The sequence below is a fragment of the Pseudophryne corroboree genome, chromosome 2 (assembly GCF_028390025.1).
Source record: "Pseudophryne corroboree isolate aPseCor3 chromosome 2, aPseCor3.hap2, whole genome shotgun sequence".
In the NCBI taxonomy this organism is placed as follows: domain Eukaryota; kingdom Metazoa; phylum Chordata; class Amphibia; order Anura; family Myobatrachidae; genus Pseudophryne; species Pseudophryne corroboree.
The window spans coordinates 905,686-918,987 of record NC_086445.1 but is presented as its reverse complement, the minus strand read 5'-3'; the positions used below and the strand labels follow the sequence as shown (position 1 = coordinate 918,987).

The 13,302-nt window shown below is 50.0% G+C and overlaps 1 protein-coding gene across 1 annotated transcript in view; it reads left to right on the top strand.

Annotated features, from left to right (window-relative positions):
- LOC134992340 (FH2 domain-containing protein 1-like) overlaps positions 1-11,847 on the top strand; it is a 35,708-nt gene extending 23,861 nt beyond the window's left edge. Inside the window, exons 3-12 of the mRNA XM_063950775.1 lie at positions 104-165; positions 273-375; positions 457-542; positions 1,159-1,259; positions 1,708-1,778; positions 2,290-2,397; positions 3,574-3,644; positions 6,137-6,254; positions 9,172-9,336; positions 10,569-11,847. Of these exons, the coding sequence (XP_063806845.1) occupies positions 104-165; positions 273-375; positions 457-542; positions 1,159-1,259; positions 1,708-1,778; positions 2,290-2,397; positions 3,574-3,644; positions 6,137-6,254; positions 9,172-9,336; positions 10,569-11,345 (1,662 nt within the window). The 3' untranslated portion in view covers positions 11,346-11,847. The remainder of the gene's footprint in view (positions 1-103; positions 166-272; positions 376-456; positions 543-1,158; positions 1,260-1,707; positions 1,779-2,289; positions 2,398-3,573; positions 3,645-6,136; positions 6,255-9,171; positions 9,337-10,568) is intronic.
- The last annotated feature ends 1,455 nt before the right edge of the window (positions 11,848-13,302 follow it).

Below are 13,302 nucleotides of genomic sequence, written 5' to 3'. Positions count from 1 at the left end.
GCAACAGCCAGCCTTTATAACATGTGTTGTGTGAGGCTTTGTACAACATGTCGGCTCTGCAGGAGGCATCCCGGCAGCACTGACTCTGTATCTGGCTATCTAGGTGGCTCTCTTGGACTCTAAGAAGAGTATGAACCTGGGGATATTCTTGAAACAGTTTAAGAGGTGAGTCTGCTGCGTTTCTGATACTAGCCCTCCCTCCCCTCCACCAGTCCCGGGCTCTCTCCTGCAGTCTTGTCTCACAAAGGGACTCTCTTTCTAAACCTCCATAGACCGGTACAAGTGATGGTTGAAGACATAAGACGAGGGGTAGGATCAAACTTCGGGGCTGATAAGTTGGGGGAGCTACAGCGACTGCTGCCTGAGAAGGATGAGGTAATGAGTAGCAGCGGTATTAGGAGAGGTGGAGGTTGGTGTATACAGTGATACTGAGAGGCTCTCTCTTATTCCAACAAGGTGAAGAGGCTCAGAGCATTTAAAGGAGACCGGAGCCAATTGTCTGATCCAGAGTTGTTCATGGTGATGCTGGTGGAGCTTCCTAGGTGAGAACCCATCACATGTGGGTGCACCACCATCTACACAGACCTAATTGGTAACCATGATCACTGTGTGCCCAACCACCATTACTGACCACTCAGTATGTGCACCACCATATACACAGACCCAGCACACTGGCAACACTGATCACTGTGTACCCAACCACCATTACTGACCACTCAGTATGTGCACCACCATCTACACAAACCCAGCACACTGGTAACCCTGATCACCATGTGCCCAACCACCATTACTGACCACTCAGTATGTGCACTACCATTTACATAGACCCAGCACACTGCTAACCCTGATCACTGTGTGCCCAACCACCATTACTGACCACTCATTGTGTGACTCAATCTGTGGCTATACTGATAAAGCAGCCCCTTCCTAGTTGCCTGTTGTGCTGTGGTATGTTCCTTTACCTGGACTTCCAGCATCTGTTATCAGCTCTACCCATCTTTCACTATATCTAATTTGCTTTTATAGACCCTTTCTGTAGTGTCACCACATTACACAGCAGTCAGTGGTTTTCCATCATTTGCCACCTGGCACAAAATCCCGTTCCTCATCCCTATGGCCACCATGATCTGGTATTGACTCACGTTCTCCTCTCCGCAGCTTCTCTCAGCGCCTGCAGGTGATGATCCTGAAGGAAGAATTCTTTCCTCAGCTGAACTCTCTGAAACAGTCTGTGGAGATCCAGACAGTGGCCGCCACAGGTGAGCGGGCAGTGGCGTGGGCATGTCCAAAAAAGAGAGCATATTGTGGGTTCTATGCAGGGGTGCTCCCCTCCATTCCTCTGCACAGGGTAGGAAGAAGATGGGCAACCCTTGACTAGGTGCTGGCATCCACAGCTCGGCAGCCATGTTTTATGGGAATGTGGTGAATACCTGGTGACTTGACGCATTCAGAGGTTTATCTGCGGACAACATGGCTGACTCCGCAGCATGCAGGCAGCTGCCATGTTTTAGGTTCTGGGTTAGAGTACCATTCACTAGGAACCAGTGAGCTCAGTGATTTCTATCTGCAGAATGATCTGGTAGTCTAGGCCGTTGCTCCTGCTCAGATCAGGGCTGGATGGGAGGACGGTGGGTGTAATCCGTTCTGTGGCGCTAGAGGAAATGTTCTCCTTACGTTCATGGTAACTGTTGTACAATTTGTCTCTAGAGCTTCTGCAGTGTGAGGAGCTTCATGTGATCATTCACCTGGTGCTGAAAGCTGGGAACTACATGAATGCGGTGAGTTACCCCAATATGTTCCCTCTAGTCTACTTCCATTCATGTGTATAGAGACCTGGTACAGGAGTCACCATGGGAGCTCCTGTATATACAGACAGTGCAGTAACTGTATATAGTATCTGTGAGGCTGCTGCAGGGTCTTTCTGGCCCATGACATCCATAAGCAATCGGAAGACGTAATGTTCTCTATTCTGAGAACCGGTCGTCTGGTCTGTGTCACTTTCAGGTAGGGTTGTCAGATTAATGAGGGACACATATAAAATACACATGTTCTATGGCTGGCGGACTCCAAGCTTCCATTCACCTGGTTTTAATCAGCCACAGAACCTGTGTGTAATTCATATGTGTCGAGGATACAGCAACCCTAATTTCAGTTTTGTGGCCCCAGGGCCAACGTTGCTGCCCATCCAGCTTCTCTTTTTGTCATTGTGACCCCTGATTGGTTGTCACTGCGTGCCTATTACTTTGTGGTTGACTGGTTATATTGATATTGTTCTCATTCATCCTGAAGGGTGGATATGCTGGGAGTGCCATGGGATTTCGTATGGGATCTCTCCTGAAACTGGCTGACACCAAAGCAAATAAACCTGGAATGAACCTCATGCACTTTGTGGCCAGGGTAAGAGGGGGACATTTATCAAATACAGCTACAGCAGTGGGAAAATAATGAGGGACATTTAGTTAAAGGTGGGCCCGAGGGTTCTGGCTGTAGACTGATGGCTGGGACCAGGGGGGCTCTGGCTGTAGACTGATGGCTGGTACCAGGGGGGCTCTGGCTGTAGACTGATGGCTGGAATCAGGGGGCTCCGGCTGCAGATTGCTGGGTGGATTCTGGCTGGAACCAGGGGGGTTCTGGCTGTAGACTGATGGCTGGAACCAGGGGGGCTCTGGCTGTAGACTGATGGCTGGGACCAGGGGGGCTCTGGCTGTAGACTGATGGCTGGGACCAGGGGGGCTCTGGCTGTAGACTGATGGCTGGGACCAGGGGGGCTCTGGCTGTAGACTGATGGCTGGAATCAGGGGGCTTCGGCTGCAGATTGCTGGGTGGATTCTGGCTGTAGACTGATGGCTGGAACCCGGGGGCTCTGGCTGTAGATTGGTGGGTGGATTCTGGCTGTAGATTTATGGCTGGAACCAGGGGGGATCTGGCTGCAGATTGCTGGGTGGATTCTGGCTGCAGACTAATGGCTGGAACCAGGAGGGCTCTGGCTGTAGATTGCTGGGTGGATTCTGGCTGTAGACTCATGGTTGTAATCATTGGGCTCCGGCTGCAGATTGCTGGATGGATTCTGGCTGTAGACTGATGGCTGGAACCAGGGGGCTCTGGCTGTAGATTGGTGGGTGGATTCTGGCTGTAGACTTATGGCTGGAACCAGGGGGGGATCTGGCTGCAGATTGCTGGGTGGATTCTGGCTGTAGACTCATGGCTGGAATCAGGGGGCTCCGGCTGCAGATTGCTGGGTGGATTCTGGCTGTAGACTGATGGCTGGAACCAGGGGGCTCTGGCTGTAGATTGGTGGGTGGATTCCGGCTGTAGACTGATGGCTGGAACCAGGGGGCTCTGGCTGTAGATTGGTGGGTGGATTCTGGCTGTAGACTGATGGCTGGAACCAGGAGGGCTCTGGCTGTAGATTGGTGGGTGGATTCTTGCTGTAGACTGATGACTGGAACCAGGAGGGCTCTGGCTGCAGATTGGTGGGTGGATTCTGGTTGTAGACTGATGGCTGGAACCAGGAGGGCTCTGGTGCTGATTATTGGTGCCCGCTGTTGAGTATTTATATTTTTCCCCACACAGGAGGTAGAGAGGAACAACGTCTCACTGCTGAATTTCCCGGAGAAGCTGCCACACATCAGCCAAGCATCTCGGTGAGGAACCATTTCTGTGTTTAGCACTAAGCTACTCTACATAATAGTAAATATCACTCTCACAATATTCATATCTTGGCTTATGGTCATATGAAGCCTGAATTTCTGCCTACACAGAACGCGACTCCATTTATGGTCATCCCCGCTATGTATCATGTCCGTAACACCCTGGTCAATGTCTATTAAAAGTTAATATTTATGAGCTGACACAACCGGCAAACAGTATTACACACAGTCACTTTTATCGTTAAAATTTAGGACGAGTTGTTTATGCAGCTTATGCATAAAGTCGACAATCTGCGACGTCCTTCCCTTCGTATTTTATTCATAAGTGTGATTGAGCCGCCCCCTGTCGGCTTCTGTGCCGAATACTGATTGTGGCATTCTTAGACAAACCATTGGTTGCACCATTAAAACTTGCACTGGCCCTTTGGTGGTCCGTGTACGGCCTCCTGTGTGAGCCCATATGGCGGTCCGTGTACGGCCTCCTGTGTGAGCCCATATGGCGGTCTGTGTACGGCCTCCTGTGTGAGCCCATATGGCGGTCCGTGTACGGCCTCCTGTGTGAGCCCATATGGCGGTCCGTGTACGGCCTCCTGTGTGAGCCCATATGGCGGTCCGTGTACGGCCTCCTGTGTGAGCCCATATGGCGGTCCGTGTACGGCCTCCTGTGTGAGCCCTATGGCGGTCCGTGTACGGCCTCCTGTGTGAGCCCATATGGCGGTCCGTGTACGGCCTCCTGTGTGAGCCCATATGGCGGTCTGTGTACGGCCTCCTGTGTGAGCCCATATGGCGGTCCGTGTATGGGCACCAGGTGAGGCAGCCATCTTGGGTGCACTGCATTGGTTGCAATGTGCAGATAAGGCATGCATAGAGAAACAGAGCGCTAAGAGGACACCTCCTGCATCGCGTCATCGGTGGATTGCTCGTCCCACCATAGGAAGCACCCGGCGAGGCAGCCATCCAGGGCGCATTACATAGGATTACAGTGGGCAGTGAGCCACTCACAGAATCCCCGCACGCAGTGGGAGTACAGAGAGACAGGAGTATAGTGGAAGCGGCAGTGAGGGGAGACAGGACCATGAGAGACCCACATTTGCACATAACCGGGATACAACGTACTGGTGCAGAAATGTCCTGGTCTCGGGTGGATGTGAGAATGTGGGAGCCCACTAGTGTCCAGTACATACAGTGTGTCTCTGGTGAGGCTGTTCCTGGTGTACTCATCCTGTGCTCGGATGAGTGATTGAGGATCGGGTTCCACCTCCAGCTGACACCATTATATTCTATGGGTAGACGATTGCAAGGTCTTTTTTATGGACACATTTGTGGGATTTTGCACATTTTCCTTTTGTGACAGCTGCATCATCTGACCCCTCGGCCCATTCGGACAGCCCCTGCTGCAACACTGCATATGGGACGCTTTAGTTCATGCCTGGACAAACTTTGGCTCTCCGGCTGTTGTGAAACTACACATCCCAGCATGCCCTGCCACAGTTCTAGTATTCAGAAGAGCAAAACCGTTGGAGAGCCACGGGTTGGCCAGGTCTGCTTTAGTTTATTACCAGTTAGTGGAGTCAGTGGGTAGGACCGGGGCTAATAAACTTTGCATGTCCCTTATACTGTGCAACGTGAGATACAGGCGAAGCAAAGTGAGTGCTCCCTCGTTACATCAGATACTACTGTCATTGATTGTAAAATGCAACCTGATGGAGTGGTGGGGCTGGCGGAGGTACTGGGCTAGTGGAGTGGTGGGGCTGGCAGAGATACAGAGCTGGCGGAGTTGTGGAGCTATGGAGATATTGGGCTGACGGAATGGTGGAGATACTGGGGCAGGGGGAGTGGTGGGGCTGGCGGAGATACTGGGCTGGTGGAGTGGTGGGTCTGGTGGAGATACTGGGATGGCAGAGTTGTGGAGCTACAGATATACTGGGCTGGCTAAGATAATGGTCTGGTGGAGTGGTGGAGATACTGGGGCTGGTGGAGTGGTGGGGCTGGCGGAGATACTGGGCTGGTGGAGTGGCGGGGCTGGCAGAGATACTGGGCGGTCGCAGTGGTGGGGCTGGCGGAGATACTGGGCTGGTGGCTGCGGAGATACTGGGCTGGTGGAGTGGTGGGGCTGGTGGAGATACTGGACTGGTGGAGTGGTGGGGCAGGCGGAGATACTGGAGTGGTGGGGCTGGCAGAGATACTGGACTGGTGGAGTGGTGGGGCTGGCGGAGATACCGGGCAGGTGGAGTGGTGGGGCTGGCGGAGATACTAGACTAATGGAGTGGTGGGGCTGGCGGAGATACTAGACTGGTGGAGTGGTGGGGCTGGCAGAGATACTGGCCCTGAGGAATAAAGAAGCGATTTGCCTGATGTCAGCAGATTATGAAGTGTCTCCTCTCTCCTGGGATATTGGGTATGAAATAGTTATCTTCCCAGAAACCAGCCCCCAGTGTAACAGCAATGTCTGACCCTACATCTCCTCACCGCTTATGTCTCCACAGTATTGTGTCCCAGGAGGTGGAGAGTGATTTGGAGATCCTCACTCAGAGACTGCAGAGCACTAAAGAGGCCCTCGGGAATCAGTCAGACCTCAAACATGAGATGGGACCATTCCTTCAGGTGAGCTGAATGCCCTCGCCAACAGGGCACGTATCTGCTATAGACCATGGAGAACTGTCTTTAGACATTGCATGGATTATGTTCTTCTGTATGTGCGGGTCACATGCGGCTTCTCCACAGGACGGTGCCACGGAATCCTGGAGGCACAATAGAAATAAAGCATGATAATAATGTGTGTAAAATTTGCTGAGGTTTGCGATCGGACAGTCGCCGCCCAGCCAGAGTGAAAATCCGCCCCGTGCAAGTCTGCGTAAACCGTGCGAAAAGCTCTGCAAACGCCGGCCAGCTGCAAATCCGCTCGCACCTCACTCACCATTGAATGATTTTTCCAGTGTGTGCAGTGTGTGCGCAGTGTGTGCGCAGCCCAGAACTTACTCCTACAGTGCGATAGAATCGGGCTGATCGGGCCAGAGCTGACGTCACCCACCCACCCTGATAACACTCCCAGAGAACGGGCAGTTACCACCCAAAAACACCCGCTTCCTGTCAATCAGCCTGTGTTTGCCTAGCGATCAAAAAATACGCTGATTTGTTTCGCAGTTTGGCCTCACGTCTGTGCATTACAATCTGTACGCATGCGCAGTCATTCCATAATCGGCCGCCTTGCGATTTCAGCGATCAGGTGTGAATTAGGCCCATAGTGTGTACACACTGTGCACAGATATCCTCAGTGGCCACATCCAGGAGTGTGCGGTCGTTGACGACATCGTCAGATTTTGCTGCCTGCAGGTACGACCAGAAGACGTCGCTGATGACCGTGGAAATCGGACAAATCATTAAAATAAATTGTTTAGTGTGTACCCATCTTAAACGTGGCTATAAGTGATGAGACTACAGGAGAGGCGTGTCTGGCGTCATGTCAGGTGTTACTTAGAGATAATGTACCGGCTTCCAGCAATGTCAGCGCTATGCCTTATGTACCGTGCCGTCTAGCGCTCTTATAGCTGAGCTTTTATAGGGATCACTGACTGTCTCTATGAAGCCGTATAGGGATCACTGACTGTCTCTATGAAGCCGTATAGGGATCACTGACTGTCTCTATGAAGCCGTATAGGGATCACTGACTGTCTCTATGAAGCCGTATAGGGATCACAGACTATCTGAAGCGGTATAGGGATCACTTGATTGTCTCTGTGGAGATCTATAGGGATCACTGACTGTCTCTGTGGAGCTCTATAGGGATCACTGACTGTCTCTATGAAACTGTATAGGGATCACGGACTGTCTCTATGAAACTGTATAGGGATCACTGTCTCTATGGAGCTCTGTAGGGATCACTGACTGTCTCTATGAAGCTGTATAGGGATCACTGTCTCTATGGAGCTCTGTAGGGATCACCGACTGTCTCTATGGAGCTCTGTAGGGATCACTGACTGTCTCTATGAAGCTGTATAGGGATCACTGTCTCTATGGAGCTCTGTAGGGATCACTGACTGTCTCTATGGAGCTCTGTAGGGATCACCGACTGTCTCTATGGAGCTGTATAGGGATCACTGTCTCTATGGAGCTCTGTAGGGATCACTGACTGTCTCTATGAAGCTGTATAGGGATCACTGACTGTCTCTATGGAGCTCTGTAGGGATCACTGACTGTCTCTATGGAGCTCTGTAGGGATCACCGACTGTCTCTATGGAGCTGTATAGGGATCACTGTCTCTATGGAGCTCTGTAGGGATCACTGACTGTCTCTATGAAGCTGTATAGGGATCACTGACTGTCTCTATGGAGCTGTATAGGGATCACTGACTGTCTCTATGGAGCTCTGTAGGGATCACTGACTGTCTCTATGGAGCTCTGTAGGGATCACCGACTGTCTCTATGGAGCTGTATAGGGATCACTGTCTCTATGGAGCTCTGTAGGGATCACCGACTGTCTCTATGGAGCTGTATAGGGATCACTGTCTCTATGGAGCTCTGTAGGGATCACTGACTGTCTCTATGAAGCTGTATAGGGATCACTGACTGTCTCTATGAAGCTGTGTAGGGATCACCGACTGTCTCTATGGAGCTCTGTAGGGATCACTGACTGTCTCTATGAAGCTGTATAGGGATCACTGACTGTCGCTATGGAGCTCTGTAGGGATCACTGACTGTCTCTATGGAGCTCTGTAGGGATCACCGACTGTCTCTATGGAGCTCTGTAGGGATCACTGACTGTCTCTATGAAGCTGTATAGGGATCACTGACTGTCTCTATGGAGCTCTGTAGGGATCACCGACTGTCTCTATGGAGCTCTGTAGGGATCACCGACTGTCTCTATGGAGCTCTGTAGGGATCACTGACTGTCTCTATGAAGCTGTATAGGGATCACTGACTGTCTCTATGAAGCTGTATAGGGATCACTGACTGTCTCTATGGAGCTCTGTAGGGATCACCGACTGTCTCTATGGAGCTCTGTAGGGATCACTGACTGTCTCTATGAAGCTGTATAGGGATCACTGTCTCTATGGAGCTCTGTAGGGATCACTGACTGTCTCTATGAAGCTGTATAGGGATCACTGACTGTCTCTATGGAGCTCTGTAGGGATCACTGACTGTCTCTATGGAGCTCTGTAGGGATCACCGACTGTCTCTATGGAGCTGTATAGGGATCACTGTCTCTATGGAGCTCTGTAGGGATCACTGACTGTCTCTATGAAGCTGTATAGGGATCACTGACTGTCTCTATGGAGCTCTGTAGGGATCACTGACTGTCTCTATGGAGCTCTGTAGGGATCACTGACTGTCTCTATGAAGCTGTATAGGGATCACTGACTGTCTCTATGAAGCTGTATAGGGATCACTGACTGTCTCTATGGAGCTCTGTAGGGATCACTGACTGTCTCTATGAAGCTGTATAGGGATCACTGACTGTCTCTATGGAGCTCTGTAGGGATCACTGACTGTCGCTATGCACTGACGTTCTCTCTCCCTCTCAGGTGGCAGAGGTGGAGCTGTGTGAGGTTCTCTGCTCCTTGCAGAGCATGCGGGATGCTCGTCGTGCTGTGATGGACTATTTCTGTGAGGATGAGACTACGTTTCGACTAGAGGAGATGTGTCTGGTCTTCACCACTTTCTGCGCCAGGTTCCTGTCCGCTGTTCAGGTGAATAAATCCTGTTACCAGCTTATAGAAGTCATAGGGGGATATTCAATTATCCGCAAATTCGCGGCAATTTCGACCTATTCAATTCCGACCGGGTTTCACGTGAAAATTCTTGCAGTGAAAAGTGCAGGTGAAAATGGGGAAATCAGCCTGTACCCCAAAAAATGCTAAACTAACATAGGAAAACAGAAGAGAAGTGTGTTAGAGATCACATTAGAGCGTTTTTGGGGACTTAAATTGTGTGAAATGGCGGTTATATGCATTTTTTTTAAAAATTCAAAAAAATTATAGAAAGCAATTTTTTTTGAGCAAAATAAATGCTCTCATTAAATTTTGGGTACATGAAAATGGGTATAAGTATATATTTGGGTCATTTTAGGGTACTTTAAAAAAAAGTGGAAACAGACCGATTACTCCCATCTGCAAGCCTAAAAAACACCTGTCCCACTCATAAAGCACCCCAATATACCTGTCCCATACCTTGAACCCCAAATTCCATGACTTTTTACTTTTTCACCCCAAAAATGACATGTCATTATTGGCCAATTAAAAATAATTAAAAACTTCAACGTGCCTAATTAGTCATTAAGGGGGGTGTCCCAGGAGTTCTGTACCATATCCAAACATTTTTACCTTAAAATAGTGACTTTTCCCAACTTTTCACCTGCTTCAGAGAAGGTGAAGTGAAATTAGTGAAAAAATGATCACCGATAAGTTTTCACGGAAAATTGAATAGGCTGTAATTGCGTTTCACGTGAAAAGTCAGTTTTTTCACCTGAAAACCGGACTTTTCACGTGAAAAGTTCGTTATCACTGCTAATTGAATATACCCCATAGACTGATACAGTTCTGTTCCGTGTCCTGCCCTCACCGCGGTGGTGGTGGCTGATACGGGGTTGGTCATCCAGCAGCAGCTGGGACTGTGGGATGTGTCCATCTGGTTAGAGACTTGTCCACAGCCAGCTATATACAATAATAATATGCAGGACCCATTAGAACCTAGTTATGCCATTTACAGCACCCTGGCGGTCAGAGCGGTACCCCAGGGTTATAGCAAATGCGGAGTATAGAAAATAGAGAAGCAGATTAAAACACAGACCTTTGCTTTCCATTAATGGATATGAGGGTCTTCTAATTTGGCTGAGGTTTAATGTTTTCATGGTGTACTTATAATGTGCCCTCATGTTTATTCCCACCCATGCTTGACTAATCAAGAATGTTCCTCTTTGCAGGACAACAAAGAACGTGAGAAGGCCGAGCACCGCAAGGAACGGCTGGAAAAACGCCGCTCAATAGCCAGTTGTTCCTCACAAGACAAAGACCTTCAGGACGTGGAACTGGAATTTCTGCTGCTTCGGCTCCCCCGAAGAAGTCGCTCAGTTAGAGGTCCACGCCCGCTTCCCCGCAGCCACTCCATTGAGGTTCTTAATTCCTCCCCTCCCTGTGGTGTATCGCCCAGATCCCCGGTCCGTTCCCCAGTTGGCATCGCTGCAGAGCCTATCAGAGAGGAGGATGATTCTGTTGTGGACCATCAGCCAAGCCAAGGGTTGAGGAGGCCACGGGCAGACAGCACAGAAGATGGACAACAAGAAACCCCTGGCAAACTAAACAGAAGGCACACACTGGCCTGCCTTCCTTACAAAGGGGCAATGGCCATGCAGTCAGTCCTTCTCTCCTCCCCAGCTGGATATTATAAACAACATCCACCCCAAGATGTTGACTCTGGACCTGTTTCCTACCCTTCTCCTTGCACTCCCAAAACGGATCCCCTTAGCCGGGTCCTGAAGCCTCGGACTACAGATGGCTCACCAAAGGACCCCGCTTCTCCTACATCAGGCTCTCCAAATTCATTCAGTCTGGGAGGAATATTTCATAGGAGAGGAAATTTGAAAAGTCCGGAACCTCCAATGACTCCGCTTGTGGATGATTCCCCACGGGGAGGCAATGAGGCCTCCGCACTTACCACCTTCCTCAGACGTTTTGATACTGCGCTGCGCTCGCCTAAATAAGTACAAATGGATTTAACGCCTATATTGGAAACTTTGTGTATCCATGGTCCAGATTGGAGGCCCACATGTCCTTCCCCAATTAATGTCCTGTGCAGGAGAAGCGATGATCTTCTGCATGGAAGGGGCCAATGAGACCGTGGGTTATACGCAGCGTGATTATCATCTCATTAATATGCAGAAAGTTTGTTTTAACCTTGGGACATGCAAAAATGCTACAGACGAGGGGGGAAATGAATGGGGGCAGGGGTATATAGGACCTGCTACCCTGATAATAGCACTTTATGGGTTCTAGAACATTACTGTAAAAGAGACACGGACTTAGAGCTGCCATTTTATCTGTTCAAACAATTCTTTAGAAATGCAAACCGGACTGTCCTGCTCCAGTCGCCGTGTTCCCATCATGCACCTGGCTGGATTTGCGCTGCGTGAGTTTTAATATTTGTTTTTTATCTGCAGACAGGACGGTTTGTAAGTGGATTTAATAAAGGGGATTTATACTGGAGAGAGTTTGAGCTTTTTGTCCTAGAAGGGAGCGGTGTAGGGAGCTTGGTCATGTGACACTGCCGGTTATGTCCAGCGCTGACTGCGGATTACTGCCTGTGGTCATATGGCTGATGGTTATGGGGTGTATATATATTAATAGTGAAAGGTGGATTGTACACAGACCTCTAATAAGAAGGCCCAGGCCATGCAGTGGGGGCGCGGGGGTGCTACCTCCTGTATCTATCTCTCAGAGGCCCGGTCCCTGCACGTGGGATATAATACATATGCCAGACATTCCCAACCTTGTTAGATTGACCATCCGGGTATGGAACTCCTGGGGGAGACAATGTTTTGTTATGGGAGAGGCCTGGCTGTGCCTCTGAGGCATTCTCCCGCGCCGGGGCGGCCCTTCTCCTTCCCCAAAGTGTACAATAAGATAACACCCCATTCCTTTACACCCTGATTCCATCTTCAGTTCCATTTGTGGAGGGGTAATTAGCGTAAGGCATGGGCTTCCAACCACGGTCTTCAAGGCACACCATTACTGCTCGTTTTAAGGATATCCATACTTGAGCATAGGTGACTTAAGGGTCTATTTACTAAGCCTTGGACAGAGATAAAGTACTGGCCAACCAGCTCCTGTCATTTTTCAAACCCAGCCTATGACGTGGCAGCTAGGAGCTGATTGGCTGGTTCTATATCTCCAGCAACTTTATCTCCATTCAAGGCTTAGTAAATAGAACCCTTAATTAGTACCTCAGTTATTTTGATTTAACCATCTGTGCTGAAGCCTGGATATCCCTAACACCTGCACTGTCGAGGTGCCTCGAGGTCCGAGGATTGGGAATCACTGGCTAGAGAGATGGGGTGTAATATTGGCTTCTCTGCTGCACCTAGGTGCACCAAGGTTTATTAGCATAAGCCTTTCATCTATTGTCAGCTGCAATACAATACAGAGAACATTACAGCAGGGGATTAAGTGTGACTGACAAGGCTCAGTTATTCCTATTAAAGGCCAAGATGAAGATGGCTCCATCTGTATTACACATCCTGTGATCTGTACACCAGACGCCACGTCGGCACAGAAAGGCGGCGCTGCTCATCCCTGTAATCCGTTACCACAAGCCATTAAAGGGAACACTGAGTCCTTTTATTTAAAGATGGAATAGTAATATTGGCATAAATGCACCCGGAGGAAACGCGCAGTTGGCCCCTGAAACGCGTCACGAGTGACTGATGAAGCAGTGACCCAGGTGCGTGGGAATGGAGGAACTCTTCCATCGGTTTAAGACTGTACCACAAGCCCCAGGATAGCCAGCCCAGGCAGTTCTGTAGCCGGGTTCCCTCCCGCCGCTGCCGGAGATATAGCAGGCCTGCAGTCACTCCGCTAATGGTGGGCACACAGACCTGCCGACTCTTCCCTGGTGTCACCCAGCCCAAACGCTGTATGTTCCAAGCTGCAGAGAGAGAGAGG